Source organism: Pinus tabuliformis, chromosome 2_1 (genome assembly GCF_031772625.1).
Source record: "Pinus tabuliformis cultivar Carrire ecotype Pingquan chromosome 2_1, CPIR1, whole genome shotgun sequence".
Taxonomy (NCBI): Eukaryota; Viridiplantae; Streptophyta; class Pinopsida; order Pinales; family Pinaceae; genus Pinus; species Pinus tabuliformis.
The window spans coordinates 948,129,414-948,147,648 of record NC_142299.1 but is presented as its reverse complement, the minus strand read 5'-3'; the positions used below and the strand labels follow the sequence as shown (position 1 = coordinate 948,147,648).

Genomic DNA, 18,235 nt, shown 5'->3' with positions numbered 1-18,235 from the left:
GTGTATGCAATGCATATTATGCTTGGTTGCAGTCAGGGTTCATTTCAATGTTCATATGTTACTTTTTTCTAATTATTGGTTGTGATACTTGTGGACATTTTTGTCTATCCAATGTTCTGCAGATTCCACCCCCTCTTCCTCCATCCCGAGTACAAACAACACCTGAAGAGGTGTCCAAAGCTTTTGGCTTAAAGACTTCAAGATCTGGTGAAATTTCTGGAACTTTTCTCTGGCATTTTTAAATTACATGTAAATCTTGTAATGCATTCGGAAAAAAGTAGGCAATTCCAAAAAATATTGTATTTTAAGATTTTGTAGGAAGATATATGTTAGTATCAGAGTAATGATTGACTACAGACAATACATGTAGAGAGTTGGGACTACCGTTGTTCAAATGATGAACAGATATTCTGATATAAACATCTGGATTTAACATATCCTGAAATTTCATTGACTTTCATTGCAATTTTTTAATTAACTCCACCGTGTTGCCCCCACTTTTACTGGGATTGTAATTATTTGAGAACTTAATCAATTTCTGTAGTCTAAATGTGCTACGAATTGGCCCTTTTCCAGCCACTCAAAGCAATGTGAAGGAAACCAGCATATTTGGCTTGAAATCTGGCCAGAATCATTTTAGGTTTATGTAATTGCAGATATCAGATGTTAAGAGTGCACAATCTCATTGCAGTAGTGGTTTTCAAAGGTGCTGAGTTCATTTCTACATTGGAAATAGCAATTGCCAAAATTTTGATTTTAACAAATATTACCTTACTGGAATCTGGTGATGGCAAATTGGAAATGGTCGAAAATCTAGATTCTAGAATGCTTAGCCGTCTTCTAAACAATTAGTGTGAACTTTGTTTATGTCCATGGAATCATTTCTAAACTCTGCTAGCATAGCTGTCATTTCTTTGGGTTAATAAATAAAGTTTTGTTGAGGCTTCTTACATTAATAAGTTCTATGCAGGGCGAATACTTGTGCCGCCACTAGCTCACTGGTGCAACCAAACAATTGCTTATGATTGGGTTAGTAACTTTCTGTCTTAAAATGTTAAATAACTGATTTCAATTACCATAACGTTCAATGGATCTGTTTATTCTTTCAATCCTCTGTTTAGTCATTGTACTTGTTTTACTAAACTACACTAGATAATATTTGCTTCCAATTTATTAACCTTGGAGATAATGTTTATATCATATTTTTTAATTGTGTCCACAACTTGTTTTATGTTTTATGTAAGAGTCTTGTGCACAGGCATGATACACAAAAGCTTTGTTCGTTGGTTTACTAGTTGATGATAGTTCTTCATAACCTGATGCTATAAACTTGTTTATAATTCAGTATTTTTGCTTATAACTGTGTGAATAGCCTAATGTCGGAAATGACAGATGTCTTTTATATGGTCTTTGGGGTCTTGGTTTTCTATTTGTGATCTTTGGGCTTGTTTTACAATCCTTGCATCTTCAAAAGTGATTCAGGATCTCTCGAGGTTTATCAAGGTGTGGCATAATCTTCTTGAGACTCAATGCGAAGCTATATATTGCTTTTGAAAGCTTTAATCTTGGGAATTGTCTTGTATTATTCTTCCTGGGCAGTATTTGTCTTTGCAACTTATTCAGAAAATTCTTCTGTGAGGTTATTATGTTATTCTATAATGGAAAAGTAAAAGAAATAACTTTTGGGGCCTATTCTACCTTTCTAAACGTCTCTTCTCAGAGCTAACTTGCTGGAGATGAGTGGTTGTTTGTAAGCTCAGGGCTGGTTGGAAACACATCTTTGACATATCATGTAATTCTCGAGTAGAACTAGAATCGTTTGCTGAGCAACTGATATTATGTAGCGAACTTTCTGAGAATTGTGGTAGAATAGAAAGCAAAGGGCTTGATTTTCAAAGTCACGAAAATAGAACTTGTGTTATAGATCTTCTAAAGTCAGATTTATCTTGATAAATTCCTTGTTGCTTAGTTGTCCTTTAACATGGTTGGATTTTTCACTTTAGTATTCAGTGAAGTTCTTCATGAAGTTAGTTCTCAGATGATAGCAATAGTGATTTAGAACTCTTGACCATAATGGAAATTTCTTGATATATTGCATAACACCTATAGAGGATTGCTTCCCCTTGTTTGTTGTCCCTGTTTGAAACTTTGAATTTATTTAGAAAGCCCCATTTATAGATGGAAAGATTATTCTGTTGTAGGTCTTTAAGGTTTCAGGATTTTGCTTTGGTCGTGAATATGATTGTAAGTGGAAGAGTTGTAGGTTTCATGGTGATTTTGGAAGGTATATTAATGCCTTAAGTTTAATGTTAGTTGTGCTTGACATCGACTTTTAGCTTCATGGTTTTCATTATTCATTGTAGGTGCCCTTGCAGAGTTTATTGTTCTTTTGAAATTTTCCAAGTGTTAGACAATGGGTGTTACCTCAATGGGTTTGGTTATGTCTTGGAAGCGAAGTTGTTTACTTCACCCCGAATGTGGAATCAAACATGATCAGGCTTTTAATTATGTTTTAGGATTTAATCGAGTGTGGGTCTCCATCATGTTAGAGGGACCTCGGGTCAATGCCCTGGAGTTATCCAATGTATTCTTTTCTTTACTCCATACATTGACTCTCTTGATGTCCCAAAGAATTATTTTTCAAAAAATTATTCTCTGTTGGCCCAATCATTGAGTCAATCTTTATTAGACCATCTCAAGTATGTGGCACATGATCATGTTGATACACTAATAGCTTGATGTCTTGACTATTCCAAGGATCAATTAGGTACAACCACATGGACCAATGAAACCATGCCACGTGTACATTGTGCCCATGCATGTTGGTAAAGGAAAAACTATACTTGTAGATGTGGTAGGATGACACATGCTACATTGCAATTTTAGCGACATGCTCTAGCTAGTTGAATTGATGCACAAACCAAAGGAAACACACATGTACCAGCTTCCAATCAATGGATGGAATGTGTATGCACATTTGGAGAAGTCAAATCATCACGTATATGACATCGTGCTATTTTGACTACTACATGGTTTTCTTGAAGACTATTAATGGGCTAATGAATAAGTGTTGGATTGATGGCGAAGTCAATGCTCATCGGTCTATCTAATATGTTGAACCTCTTTTGATACCTTGATAGAGCAATGGGCTTATACCTTGATTAATATTACCATGACAAAGAAACATTTATAATCAAAGCTTGCCAAGTGGATGGATTGGATCATGCTAGATGGTAGAGGCATGGAAAGGCAAAAAGCAATCAAAGGATAATTATGAAATCTCTGTGCTGTAGATATACAATCATTCTGGTAGCTTGAGGAAGAAAGGGATACAAGAATTATTTGAGTAACATAACTAGTATCAGTTTAAATGGAGTATTATGCTTAAGAAAAGTGGTACCTCAGTGGGATAATTTGATTGATGGTGTTAATGGGAAACACGTGAAAAGCTTTCAACTTATTAGTAATGTCCCCATTTTCAGTTTCCTCTATAGTACAACCAAGATGGATTTCCAAGGTATGTGATGGCTGGGCCATAGGAGCAGGATTACAAAATTGGAGGTCTCAGAGGTGTTTTGAGGGGTTTTATGGGATCCAACAATGTTCGCTTGATGTATTCTATCATCCACAAAACTTTCTTTTGGTTTTGCTGCATTTCGATAATTCTCATAAAACGAGGTTATTATTGAGCCTAAATTAATTATGCGTAAGGTGGCATTTTGGGAGGAATATATGAGAGAACACCTTCGTGTAATAGCTTGTTGGAACCAGAACAAGAAGATCTACAAGATGAAATGATGAGAAGTGAATTCCAACGACAAAAGAAAGTATGGGGGGCAATTTACCATTTTCCTGGATTAAAAGTGACCTTTATTAATCACTTAATTAAATAAAGGAAGGGGAAAAGGATTAATTGAAGGAAAAAATCCAATCGTGACTTAAGTAAAATAAAATAAAATTAAAAAGTCACTTAGATGAAGTCAAGGGGGAGCTTCTAGAATAATATTAAAATAATCAAAATGAAATACTTCTAGAAGATTGGAGATCTATCTATCGAGTCTCTGAAAGGAGGATGAGATCATTTGGGACATCTTGGATTTGTGTATTTTCTTTGTGAGAGATTTTGAGAACCTGGTTCTCAACTTCAGGATAGAAACCCTTGGGTGGTTCGGTGAGAGTGGACAAAAACTCACCTCATCCCTTTGTGAATTCATTCAAAATTCATAGGTGCAGTTATCAATTTTCAGTTCAGTTTTGGAGGTCTGGTTTAAACATTGTAGCAAATTATTTTGGAGGCCAAATTATTTACCTTAGCTATTTCAGTTTGTATCTGCGTGTGAACCCTATCCATTTAATATAATAAAGTTGAACTTATTTCCATTATCGCATTTTTGAGTTGCCATAGTTTGTTTGTTCCATTTTATTGGCCATTTTCTATTAGATGGATGAAATTTTTATATGAAGAATTTTGGTTGAGTGAAGTTTCGAAAACTTGTCAAATATTCCGTTTGGAATAGTTTAGTGTTATAAGAGTTGGGTTTCTTGCCAGCTTGAGGGTTTTCTCTTGTGACTTGTCAAGCCAAATTTATCATTTGTAGGGTTGATCTTGTGGTCAAGAATAGTGTCGGATTCCAGAGATTATTGTTAGAAAGCTGACCCAAGACATTGAAGCTGAGATCGAGTTCGTATGCAAGATGACAAAGTTCTTGTCACTGGGTCGAATCCCTTGGTGACTAGATCTATGCCTAAGCGTTCTTACGGAAGAATATATCAATTGATTTGTTGAAGGATGGATTTACTATTGGGAAAGGCCTAAATGTTGAGTATTTGATGATGAAATATAAGGCTCACTGCACTCTTTGACACGGATTGTCTAAGTGCAACAAGCAATTGTTATGGCAGGCTTGCTTAACAGAGATCGATTGCAAAATTTTTGTTTTTCTTTGTTACAGGTGTTATGTTCGATCTAAGTAAAAAGAGTTGATCCAATGACACAACAAACTCTTTCCTTGCATGAGTACGTGGTCTGAATTATGCAAATATCTGGATGTTTTGCATGCAATTTGGAGTTTCCATGAGAGCGTTGAAATCTCAGTGTGATGGTCAATCTGATCATTTTGGAGAGTAGGTGATTTCGTAGGGGTTGTGAATCTTTTGGAAGGCGCACTATTACATTGTTGCAATTGACTGCGAGCAAGTTTTACGAAGGAGCTCTGTGCACTCTGGTCTACGTGTGAGTCGAGTTTTTCTGATTGTTACGTGGAAGTACGAGGGCTGAAGATCACCAACCTGAAGATCGAGTAACAGTCGGTTAGCAAGCAATCATGGCAAATCTGTTCTAGTAAACCTGAGATCGTTGCTGCCAGATAGACTCACAACGTCAATTGTTAGTGTAGGTTGTATGACTATAGAACACGCACACGAAAGGGATTAAGCTGTAATTATTTGCATGGCCAGTATCGCAGTACAAAGTTCTTGATACAAAATGATCACAAGTTATTTGCACGAATTGCAGAGCTAATTAGCATAATCATCTGTTGCGAGAAATTCGGATGAGAGGCACAAGGCTGTCTAGAATGTCGTCGTGGGATACTATAGTGGCTGTGGGTGAATAAAGGCGCATGTGAGTGAATTTGGACCATTTCCAATGAGTTCATGCCTTGTCCATCCAGATGCCCGGATCACCAGATGCATCCCAAGAATGAGATGGGAAAACCTACCCCCTAGAGTATCCTAATGCAAATAACACTTGGGGAAAGAAGAAGTATCCGACCCAAATCAGTGTTGCATGAACCGCCCCCCCTCCACATATTGCAACGCGAAACTGCGTCATGTGAAAAACTGTGAGCGTACTACATGTGGAATTGCGGTTTCAAAAATCGAAACTGTGGTTTTGTCAAAAAACCACGCTTCTTAGACTTTTAGAACCATGATGGTTCCATTCGTGGTTCCATGACAGTTCTCGTGCAGTTTCGTGGGTCACTTTTTTGTTGTTGTTGGAATTTTGGAAACCATGCTTCCTAGACACTCCCAAGGTACTCCCTTAATGCTCCCTAGATGCTTCCTCGATTCCCCCTAATGGTAATGTTAAATTCTTTAAGTAAAAGGATGAAAATGAAAGATAAAAGAGAATAGCACTTTCATTTTCATCCTTCTACTTAAATTTTTAATATTAGCTTGAAATGACTCAGTATGTTTGAGAGTGGTTCCAACCTCCTCGGACATCATATGGAGAAAATAGAATTTCATAGCCCATTCAAAATTCAACAGACTTGCAGTTTTCAGAATTTCAGGATCAATGGGATTGTGACATTTCATTAGATTATATCATGTATGAGGGCATATGATTGGCATTTAATCAAGAGCACCAAGCCCTATATGTACCCTAGTGTTGTTGGTATTGATTGTTGAATTCCTTTGTCATGGCCTTAGCAAAAATGTACCCTTCACTCAAGTCAAAATCATTGATCAGGCATGTTAAGGTTTTTGTACGATATTTTAAGGCTTGAATTAGGTAGTTTGATAAAAATTGGGCAATGTTGATTAATATCCCTAGAGAATCGAGGGAGAGTGAAAGGCTAGACAAGAGGAGAAGAATCTAGATTCTAGATGGTTGATGCTCGAATAATTAATCATTAATGTATTATGGATGCCATTTCTATCTTGATTTCAATACAATATGCATGCTTTGATATATTCTACAACTAATTTGGCATTCATGATGTTTTTTTGAATATAAATGCAATGATATATATATATATATATATATATATATATATATATATATATATATGCTTCCAGGATGATTTGCTTCCAAGTATTTTTGGGAAATTATGCCTTTAATAGAACAATGAACATACTATATGAATTCACCACAAATGGCTCTCAAGTATGATATAGGGCTCCTCTGCCCACATAAGAAGATTCCAATTCCAATGGCTCACAAGAAGATTTACAGATTATGGCTCACAATGCTCATAGTGCTGTGGCTCACTATCCAATGTTGCTGTCTTGATTGCATACGTATTTATTTGACTTCAATTAATGAGGAGTTTACATATATATAGGTTTTAGGAGCAATCAAAGTTGACCAAGTATTCCTCACACTCACCATTAAATGTGAAAATTTCTGAATCGAACAAGTCATAAATCCTACTGTAGTAAACTGATTTGCATTACCTACTTGTGTTTTTCAGTTTAACAAGTTATTTTCATAGTTCTTCAAAACATATTAATGTAAATGCATTGCAATCTACATCACTATACAGATCAAGTACTGAAAAATAAATGAGACAATCATACAAAGGACACACTTATTTTTGGACTAAATATCCCTGGAAAAACCCAATGCAGGAAAACCGGTGCAACACATATGAGGGTCTTTATTATTAAGTAGATTTCTGAATACAACTAGGGTGCCAAATCTAGCTCATCCAACAGAGAATAAACCCAACAGAAGTACCTCTATCCGGAGACAGATATTTAGGCGAATCCAACACCTGGAGGAACAAACCCCACAGATGATTGTGTTGTCCCCAGTGCTGGGCAGCAATGGCTGCTCCAAGCTCTGTGCTGTAACTGCGTCACCCTCCCAGCGAGCCTTCTCGGCTCAGAAATCGATTTGTTGAATTGCTGCTCTCTCTGTGTCACAAAAACCCCAACACTGCCTCTAAGTGACTGCGTCAGCTCCTCTAGCCTTTGCGTCACCCTTTTTGGAGCTGTGCTGTCTCTCTTGTTGCTGCTCTGCCTCTCTGCTATGTATTCTCGGCCTTGGACTGAAGTCCCTCTACCAAACTGCCCCTCTCTGCTAGAGATTTCCTCAATCGATTTTCCTCTTGAGAACTTCTCACTTCAGAAAATCGATTTTCTCTATCTCTCTGTGTGTCTTCTCCAACTGACCCCAAGCCTCCATTTATACTTTTCCTGCTGAGAAATCAACGACCAAGATTAAGTTTCTAATCAATGACTAAGATTAAATTAGACTTGATCCTCGTCTTTTAGAAGCTTCTCACCCATATTTTCATTAATACCCATTAATATTTTATTTTTCCTAAGTTTAAACTTAGGAACCCCATTAAAAATATTAATTATTTTAATAAAAGACAATCTGGGTGGAATTTATCTAAATGATTACCGGGTCTTGGAGATCTCATGTGTTCTAGTCCCTCCACAAAATTTCGGAGCTAGAGCACATACGATGCTACCCAAAAATCAACACTCCCTCTTAGCGATGAATGTGCTCTAGTAATAATTCCCGGCAGAAGTATCACACTGATCCACGATATCGGTCCTCTGCGTTGCTGATGCTTGACCTGCTGCCCTTCATCCATTGCGTTGTTGCAACATGTACTGTTGCCCATGACATTGCGACTGTCACTGCGGCATCTGTACTGCAACTCCCTCTCAATATGCTGTATCATGCTACCCATAGCACTGCCATTGCTAATTGCTGCACTGCAACTCAGTTGTTGAGAAGTAAGCAATTGAAAAGTCACCCAAAAGCTGACATGCTGGTCAATCTCGATGCCCCTTGACGTTGAAGCTACCTCTGTTGCTAATCTGTGCTGATCCTCTGATGCTACTGCGCTGCTGTTGTATCTTCTCTGTGCCTTCCGCACTGCTGCAACACTCTACTGCGCTGCTTCAGACTTTGGCACTTTAGCTCTGCCACTGTTGCTCCATCATCCTTCACACCAACTGAATCCCGTCATTTTGCTACTGTCATTAAGGGCTCCTGTAGCCATATGTGATCCAAGAGTTTGGGCACCTCAAGGATCTTGCCCCACTAGGTACTATTCTGCACCAACAAAATCAATACCCCACCAACAACTTCAGATGAAGTTTGCATTGCACCTCTAGCCACGACAACTGGAAAAATGAGTCTCAACAGTCTCTGCGCTGGCCCAACAATCATTGTGCTGCCCTCTACAACAACAACATCTCCCACTCAGGTTGATGCAAGCTTTGCGTGAGCCTCCCTTGGTGACTGCGTCACCCCTCCTCTGCTCTCTCGGCCAATTGTCTTCAACACAAGTTTTCCTTTGTCCTTTTGCTGATGGCTTCAGTCCTCCTTGATCTGCAATCGCTCTAATACCATGTGAAAATTTATGAATCAAACAAGTCATAAATCCTACTACAGTAAATTGATTTGCATTACCTACTTGTGTTCTTCAGTTTAACAAGTTATTTTCATAATTCTTCAGAAAATATTAATGTAAATACACTACAGCCTACACCACCATATAGATTAAGTACTGAAAAATAAATGAGACAACCATACAAAGGACATTTATTTTTGGACTAAACGTCCCCCAAAAAACCCAATGCAGGAAAACCAGTGCAGCAGATATGAGGGTTTTTATTATTAACCAGATTTCTGAATACAACTAGGGTGCCAAATCCGGCTCACCCAACAGAGAATAAACCCGACAGAAGTACCTCTATCGGGATACAAATATTTAGGCGAATCCAACACTTGGATGAACAAACCCCACAAGTCACTGTGCTGTCCCTAGTGCTGGGCAACGATGGCTGCTCCAAGCTCTGTGCTGTAACTGCGCCACCTCCTCTAGGAGCTGCGTCACCCTCCTAGTGAGCCTTCTCGGCTCAGAAATCGATTCGCTGAATTGTTGTTCTCTCTGCCTCACAGAAACCCCAATGCTGCCTCTAAGTGACTATGTCAGCTCCTCTAGCCTCTATGTCACGTTTTTTGGAGTTGTGTTGTCTCTCTTGGGGCTGCTTTGCCTCTCTGCTATGTATTCTCGGCCTTGGACTGAAGTCCCTCTACCGAACTGCCTCCCTCTGCTAGAGATCTCCTCAATCGATTTTCCTCCTCAGAACTTTTCACTTCAGAAAATTGATTTTCTCTATCTCTTTGTGTGTCTTCTCCAACTGACCCCAAAACTCCATTTATACTTTTCTTGTTGAGAAATCAACGGCCAAGATTAAGTCTCTAATCGATGGCTATGATTAAATTAGACTTGATCCTCATCTCTTAGAAGCTTCTCACCCATATTTTCATTAATACCCATTAATATTTTAATTTTCCTAAGTTTAGACTTAAGAATCCCATTAAAAATATTAATTATTTTAATAAAATACAATCTGGGTGGAATTTCTCCAAATTATTTATGGGTGTTGGAGATCTCATGTGTTCTAGCCCCTCCATAAAATTTTGGAGTTAGAGGACATCCAATGCTACCCAAAAATTAACATTAAACTGAGTACTTGCCTAAGTAACTTGTGAACAAAGTTGGTTTAGTTAGTAAGTCAAACTTTGCTTCCACAGCAAGAATCTGTGCCATGTCATCTTTGCGTGAGCTCAACTCTTGCGCCAGAATGATCTTACACACCAAAATGCTACTGGACCAGAATTTTCAATGAGAAAAAATTGGATGATGGCAGTTATGGCACTGCCACACTTGTGCCAATTCTGCGCTTGTGCTTTTCTACTCTGAACTTTTCCACAATTACAATCAGAGCTGTATGATTTTCCATTGTATTTTGCAACAATCTCTGTACAGATCCAAACCCAAATGTAAGGTATATGCATTCCTATTCAAAGTTTGAATTGTATGACGTATACTTACTAGCTGCGGTTTCAGATCTTTGTTTGGTAATTAATTTAAAATATACTTGTTTCACAAAGCCATAGTCCCATGGTATGTGAAGTACATTTACATGGAGAAATTGTTAAATTTTGGGGGAGCTTGGAAGGTATTTCTGAGAGAGGACAATCCATCAATAAGTTGGTTGTTGGGTGATTTATCCAAAATCAGGTTTTAGACACAAGTAAGTGTTTTCGGACCAAGAAAGAAATAATTTAATATTTTAAGGGTCAAAGAAGAGAAAACCCTAGATCTAGAAGGTTTCTTAAGTGACCCAAGGAAAAGTATTTAATGAGCCTAAAGTGAGGTTCATGAGCAGTCAAGTGCCAGAGAAGATGTAATCACTCTTGTGCTGAGAGAGCCCTAGGAGGCTGAAATACTCCTGGTCTAAGGAGGTCGAGTAGGGCTGGAAGGTGCCGAGATCTGCTGTAGATTTGGAGAGGGATGTGGTCCTAAATCTCCGTGGAAGGAGGGCCGAAAGGCTTGTATTAGAGCCGAGTGCCCTCAGATCCATGTGCAGGAGACATAACACAAGACTAAGGCTAAGAAGAGGGTGACCGCAGGCTGAAATAGGAGGCCGAGAGTTTCAAGCTACGTGACCAAGTGAACAAGAGTACGAGGAAGGGCACCGAGGGCAGAGCCAAAACAATATGGCAATCATCCTTATGTGAACAAGAGCTAGCTGCAGATCCTTAGAGAAGGCTGAGCTGGAAGAAGGACGAGTTTCTTGTAGTCTGAGCAGTTCGATCTAAGAAGGATTGATGTGTTATCTCTGTTCTGGGTTCTGTGCAAGACCAAGTGTAGAGAGGGCAATCGAGACTCTGTTTTTCTATAGAAAGGAGGGCCGAAGTCCTATAGTGGAGGCTGAGACTCATGTACATGCTACAGTAGGCCGGAATAGGTCCCAGTCCAGTCTAGGAGAACATTGAAAGGGCATCAGGTGGCACAATAAGGCTCTGGCACTAGGAAAAATCAGTTAAGGAGGGCTGAGACCCCTAAAATGTCTTGGAGTGAAAGTAACAAAGTGTGACAGAGATATATGAGTCTTGCGTTCAGTATTGGTTGGTTGCTAAGGACAGATCTAAGGTCTGCTAGGGCTATGGGAGTGATCCAAGTCCTACTGAGATAAGGACTGAGGATATTCTAAGTATAGATCTTGAAGTCTGTTCACAAACGAAGTTGTGAAAAACATGCATTGAAGTTGATATATAGTAGTATTTGATGTGGCAAACCCACTGTGAGTTGCTGGTATTTTGTGCCCCAAGTACAATGTTATCGGAGAAGCAAATCCATTGTTAGAGCGCAAACTTGTTGGGCCTAAGATCAGTGATTTTGGAGCAGCATAGATCACTGTAAAAAGGCTGAGTTGTGAAGCTGGTTGTGCAAGTGAATCTGGAGTAGTATTCTCTGCGAGTAGAGGAGGCAAAGGACTTGCCAGATATCAAGGACAACAAGTGCAGAAAGGGATGATCTAGATGGTCTACTTTAGCAAGTAAGTTATGTGGTTGTTCTTGTCTAGTTCTTTGTGGGCATATTGCAGATTTGATGTTGCAGATTACAAGCCATAGTTTTTATACTATTTATACTGCTTTTATCAGAGATCGAGGGCCATGATCCCAAGTACGAGAGCCCCATGATTCTTTTATTAATGAAGTAATAAAATAATTGAGTGTTGGGGCTCATATCTCTATGCACTAAATTGATTTCACTGCTGGAGATTTTCGTTGTGCGAAGTGCTAGTAGATTGAGGGTATTTCAGTGTGTTTGTGATTGTGTTTTAGACAGTCTTGATTTTGAAGTGCCAAGGAAAAATCGATATGGTATCGTGACAACTTTGAAGGCATGTGGATCATAGTGTGTGCAGGAAGCAAGTGCAGGTACAGGTACAAGTACCGGGTGTTCCAGTGAAGGTTGTGTAGACTTAGAGGGAGTGTACCCTGTGGAAGTTTGAGTCTTCACGATCAAGTGATTTCGAGAAGTTTTCAGCCCATGCAAGGACAGTCATGAACCATGCGAGATCATTCATGGTGGTGTAAGGAAAGTTGTAGATCCTGCGAGGACATGCAAGGATCACATTGGAAAAGTCATGTTGCATGCAAAAATATTCATGCACTGTGCAAGTCAAAACTAGGCCTAGTACAACGAAGTCGTGGCTCATACAAGAGGGGTATGGCTACGCAAGGAAAGTCATGACTCATGCGAAGAGGTCATGAACATGCATGGAAAGTCATGGCGCTGGAAGCATGAAGGAAATATCTTCCTCACTAAAAGAGGAAGTGTTAAATTTTGGGTAGCATGGAAGGTATTTCCTAGAGAGGACAACCCATCAATAAGTTGTTTATTGGGTGATTTACCCAAAATGGGGTTTTGGATCCAAGTGCAGGTACAGGTACAAGTACCGGGTGTTCCAGTGAAGGTTGTGTAGACTTAGAGGGAGTCTACCCTGTGGAAGTTTGAGTCTGCATGATTTAGCTGTGTTCTGCATTCTGCCTAGAGTAGAACATATGGTCAGCTGAATATAAAACTAGAGATTTCTCATTCTTGAGTAAAGAGGGATGATGTATTTGAAGTTCCTTATAAACGTCAGATCAAATCTCTGATATTAATTGACGTGTTTGGGTAATTCCTTTGAATTCTATTCCTCGTTGATGATTTCGGTATTACTTTGGGAAGATATCTTTACTAGGCCCATCCATTTCCTGCAAATGTTTATCAAAGTTATATTGATGTTTTGGAGGCATTTCTTTTCTACTATAATGTAGGAAATGTTGATTGGGTCCGCATGAAGGGGAGCTTCAATTGTTTACTGTTGATCTACGATGGTCTGTATCCTAATGTTATTGCACATTGTAGCAAACACTAACGAAAATGTGAAAAAGTAGTCTTTTTGCCAAACTGAATAAAATGAATCTATTTTTAAGCAACTCTAAAAACCATTGCTAACGAAATTAAAATGATAGTAATATAGCTGATGGCATTTTTTGATGCACCTACAACCACATAATACACTTAATTCAAAATCAATCTACTCAAATTTGTTGGATCTATGTGTTTGTCAATTGAATCTAATGAGTAGGGCCTATGGTTGAATTTTCCCATCGCACTCAAGCTTGCAACTTTCCCATGCAATTCTCATCACATCGGAAAATTGTTTGTGTTTCCGATTTTTTAACTTTATGGATTAATTAATGATAATTTTCTCCATCCACCTCTCATCAGATCTGAGAAAGTGTGCTTTTTGATGCTCGTAGTTTGTGATTTGTTTGATACGATTGTTCCACATTGACACACATATTTCTTTGAACTATCCATATCATACATTTGACATATGTTTTTCATTGATTTGAATGTACTTTAAGGTTGATTTCCATGTATATATAAAATACTCGCATTTGATTTGAATGTACTTTAAGCTTGATTTCCATGTATATATAAAATACTAGCATTTTTTTATCTGGTGTGTTTTCCTTTCTGAACCTTCAGAATTTGTCTAAATGATTTTTCCATTTTAAACCTTCACAATTTGTCGAATGATTTCTAATAAAGTTATCTATAGATATTTAGAAAAGTTATCCTTAGAGAAGTTTGCATGGTTGATTGCATTCTATCAAACGAGTATGTGAGGTGAATGTTTCGGGCTCATGAGATAATATAAATAGTAATGGGTTTTCATACTGGTTGGTTGGTTGGAGTGCTAATTTTGAATAGGATGAAAAATATTATTTCTAAGACTTTTGTGATTGATATTATTGTATGTAGACTCTTTTGGATAAATTGCAATTAGATGAACGCTGGTGCACTAGTGTGGTCCGTTATTATGAACAAATATTTTGATAGTGGATCACATTAATTTGGTTGAAATTATTTTTCATAATTAATTGTGATTTATTCAGAAAACTATACATAAATAAGAATGTGTTTGGCCTTTAACAACCCTCACATTTCATGTTTTACTTTCTTTGTTTTGACTTGGTTATTTTTCTTTCTCGAACTCTGCACTTCAGTTGACTTGCTTTCCTTCATCCCTTGAACTTTATTCCTCATTGTGTTTTAGTTTTTCATTCATTATTTTCTTGATTTTCTTTTTGTTTGAACTCTTTCTGCCCATGCTTTCTAGATTAGGCCTGACCTTCTTATCAGGGCCACTTGTTAACCTCTTTTTGAAGTTCGTTTTGTAATCCCAAAATTAGTCTGATTGCTGCTAAATTAGGTTCTGTGGTTATTTATTTTTAAGCAGTTTTTTTTTTGAACTTTTTCGAATTCAAGTTCGAGCCTTTTTTCTGGAATTTTTATTTGAAATTTTTGCTTTAACTTAAACTTTTCTTTTAATTTTTCTTTAGAGTCTTTGGTTCTCTTTAGAATTTGAATTCTAACTCTTTCTTTTCCTTTACTTACTTTTTGAAAATTTCTGTGTCTCCCCTTTCACTTTCCAAATTGCCCCAATTTCTAGAACTAAGCCTTTTTTTCTTTAATTAGTTCATTAGTCCCGTAATTTGGAAATCATACATGATTGTTAAATCTAGGCCTCTTATCACCTTTTTTTTGCCTTTGAACTTTCCCTTGGACTTTTATTTGAACTGTTAAATATTTCAAAGCTTGCCCTTTGTTTAGACTTTGAAACTTCTTTTCAAATTCTCAATTTTTCCTTGGACTCTGTGATCCATTTGATTTGGTAATCAACCTTGATTGATAAATTGGGGTCTTCATCCACTGACTTTGGTGTGGGTGGATTTTGATTTTCGTATTGACCTCGATCTCCAAATCAAGCTCATTTAATCTTTTCAAACCATTCAAAGGTTTTCCTTTTTGTTTGTGTTTCATTTGAGTGCTTCTTAATTTTTTATTTGAGTTTTTTTTCCTTTCATTTTTTTATTCAAACTTTTTCAGTTTAGCTAAGTGATAACCTTTTCCAAAGTGCAATCATCAACCTTGATTTTCAAAACTGGCCACCTCTTTTTCAGTTGTTAGTTGTTTTGCCTCAATTTGGAAATTGATCCAAATTTTCAAATTTGGAACTTATTGTCACCATTTAAATTTTACAATTATCGACTCTCTTTCATGTTTTTTGTTTTGTTTATCTTCCTTTTAATCTTTGTATGCTATCTTCCAAAGCTATATTTCTCTTTTCAGTCCAAACCTCAGGTTCTTCATTCATTCATCAAAGTGCTTCAACATTAACTTCATTCAATGATTGGATTGACTTCAAATTCAGGCCTTCTCTTTACAAATGAGAGTGAGACATGATCTCAATTTGTATATTGGCCTTGATTTTAGAATTGGCCTTGTTTCCCAAAGCTCCTTGTTTGTATCGTGAAACCTAATTACGACCTTTGAATTTTGCTCATGAACTTGAGGCCTTGTACATAAAAAATATTTTGAAGTTGATTATAATCATACCTACTCCACACAAACCCAAGACCCCATTTAGACATTGGTTTCGATCACCAAATCAAGGGTCTCAAATCCTAATTAATGTTTGCTTTAAACCTTGCTCTTGAATTTTAAAAAAGTGATCCAATATTCATTATAGCTAGAATTAATTTGTAATACCAAAAGTAGGTTTTGTTAGATGCAATTGACGTAATGTTGAAAGTTGAATGTGCGGCTTGTGTTTTATACACTAACATGCAAATAATATACAATGATTGTAAAGTGAGTTGAATGGCGAAGAAAAGATTCTGATAGTTAAATAAAATGACATTCAAATTGAGAAATGGAATTGAAACAACCAAGTGGCACAAGAGCAAAAAAGATTTGAACAATCAAGAAAAGATGCGAATTGTTGAGTGGCACATGAGGTTGTTGATTGAAGAAATTGAACAACTAAGAAAAGAATTAGATAACCAAGTGGAGAAATCAATACTATTAACTTCTATCTCTTTCTCTTTCGTTTGTACAAATAAGTTAAAACCAATTCGAGAATTGGTTTTGTGCTAGTACATTTTTTTAGCTTTTTATATGAGATGTTAGTGAGGAGAAATTAGTGTTTTGTTTTTAGCAGTTTTGTAGACTTTTTTGGATAATTAATGAATGAGAAGCCATTAATGGCTAAGCCATTTGGAAATTGATTTCAGTTTTGAAAGTTGTGATATTTGAAATGGTGTATTTTCTTTTACATTGTAATTTTTTTTTCGCATATGATGAACTTGGTTTTTTTTGTTTTTTAAATATGGTTCGTGGTTCATGGAGATTTGTGATTGCGACCTCCACTCGAAATATTTGTACTGTTTGTACTGGGCAGATCCACCTGAAGGGATTACTTCTTGCTGTCACAGAGCTTGACCCTGAGAGTGTTGAAAGAATTGATCATATGACCTCTCAATAACACGTGCTTTTACGACTGAGACTTGACCAACTAAACTAACCATCGACCAACTAAACTAACCCTCGGGGCTATCTTGTTTTATTTGGTTTATCTCACAAATTATTTGTTTATAGCTTTAAGCATATTATTGTGGTTACTTGTTCATTATTGAGCTTTTCTAAGATGCATTGGTTATTTAAATTTCAGTTTTTATTTTCTTACTATCTTTTTACTCAAAATAATAAAACAACAATAAATAATATATTTGCACTATATTTATCTAATTAGTTTTGTTAATTGAGCATAGCATTATTTTGCACTTCACATATTAAAACATTTGCATTTTATTTATTGTAATAAAAAGTATTTAAATGTAAACTAAGTCATAATATAGAAAAATATTCAAAACCACTTGCTAAGAAAATGTTGTTTCATTAAAACCATCTATGATATGGTTTTACTTCAAGAAAAAAGAAGAAAAAAAAAAGCCAAAAAAAGAAATTAACTTACTCCTAATTGTTGATCACAAAAAACAAGTGAAAGTACACATAATTATAGATTTTTAATTAAAATAATTTTTTAGTTGTGTAATTTATGTTTGACATAGCATAATTTGCCTTTATCAACAAAATGCTATTACTTAAAATAGTAAGTTAAAAAGAATAAAAATAAAATAATCTATGAGGTGATTTTACTTAAAAAAAATTAACCACAAAAATTAAATGAACTTGCACATAATTACATATTTTTAATAAAAAAAATTATATTTAGTTGTTTGATTTATGTTTATTTTTATATCTGGTAATAATTTGTTAATGAAAAAAATGTTTTATTTAATTTTTTACTATAAAATATCTAAAAAATAAAAATAAAAATAAATATTTATAAGAATTTTGGAAATTTTAATAGATGAGAAATACTTACTTTATACATGTATATAATTTTTTTTTAAATAAATAGATATTAGATTTCGATAGAAAATGAGAGATGAGGAGACAATGATTGTGCACACAACAAATCACACTCACTATATTTTATTGATCTCAATGGTTACATATTTATAATATCTAGATCAATCACAATTACACATCTAGATAGGTATTAGAACTCACACACAGTAAACTAACTACTTCTAGATTGACACCTAGGGACTCAATGACAACTCACACATGACATGGAAGCATTACTTCCAAAACCCTCCCTTAATGCTTAAATGTAGAAAATATAAAAAACCCACAATTCAACAATAAATAAATCTTCGTCATATTTGTCTGATATGGTCATCACTAACACTCATATTCATTCTGAAATCTCAAGGTTTCAA

At 36.3% G+C, this 18,235-nt stretch overlaps 1 protein-coding gene across 1 annotated transcript in view; it reads left to right on the top strand.

Moving 5' to 3' along the window:
- Positions 1-1,171, top strand: part of LOC149203778 (uncharacterized) — a 73,336-nt gene extending 72,165 nt beyond the window's left edge. Inside the window, exons 5-6 of the mRNA XM_089400247.1 lie at positions 123-207; positions 971-1,171. Of these exons, the coding sequence (XP_089256373.1) occupies positions 123-207; positions 971-1,050 (165 nt within the window). The 3' untranslated portion in view covers positions 1,051-1,171. The remainder of the gene's footprint in view (positions 1-122; positions 208-970) is intronic.
- The last annotated feature ends 17,064 nt before the right edge of the window (positions 1,172-18,235 follow it).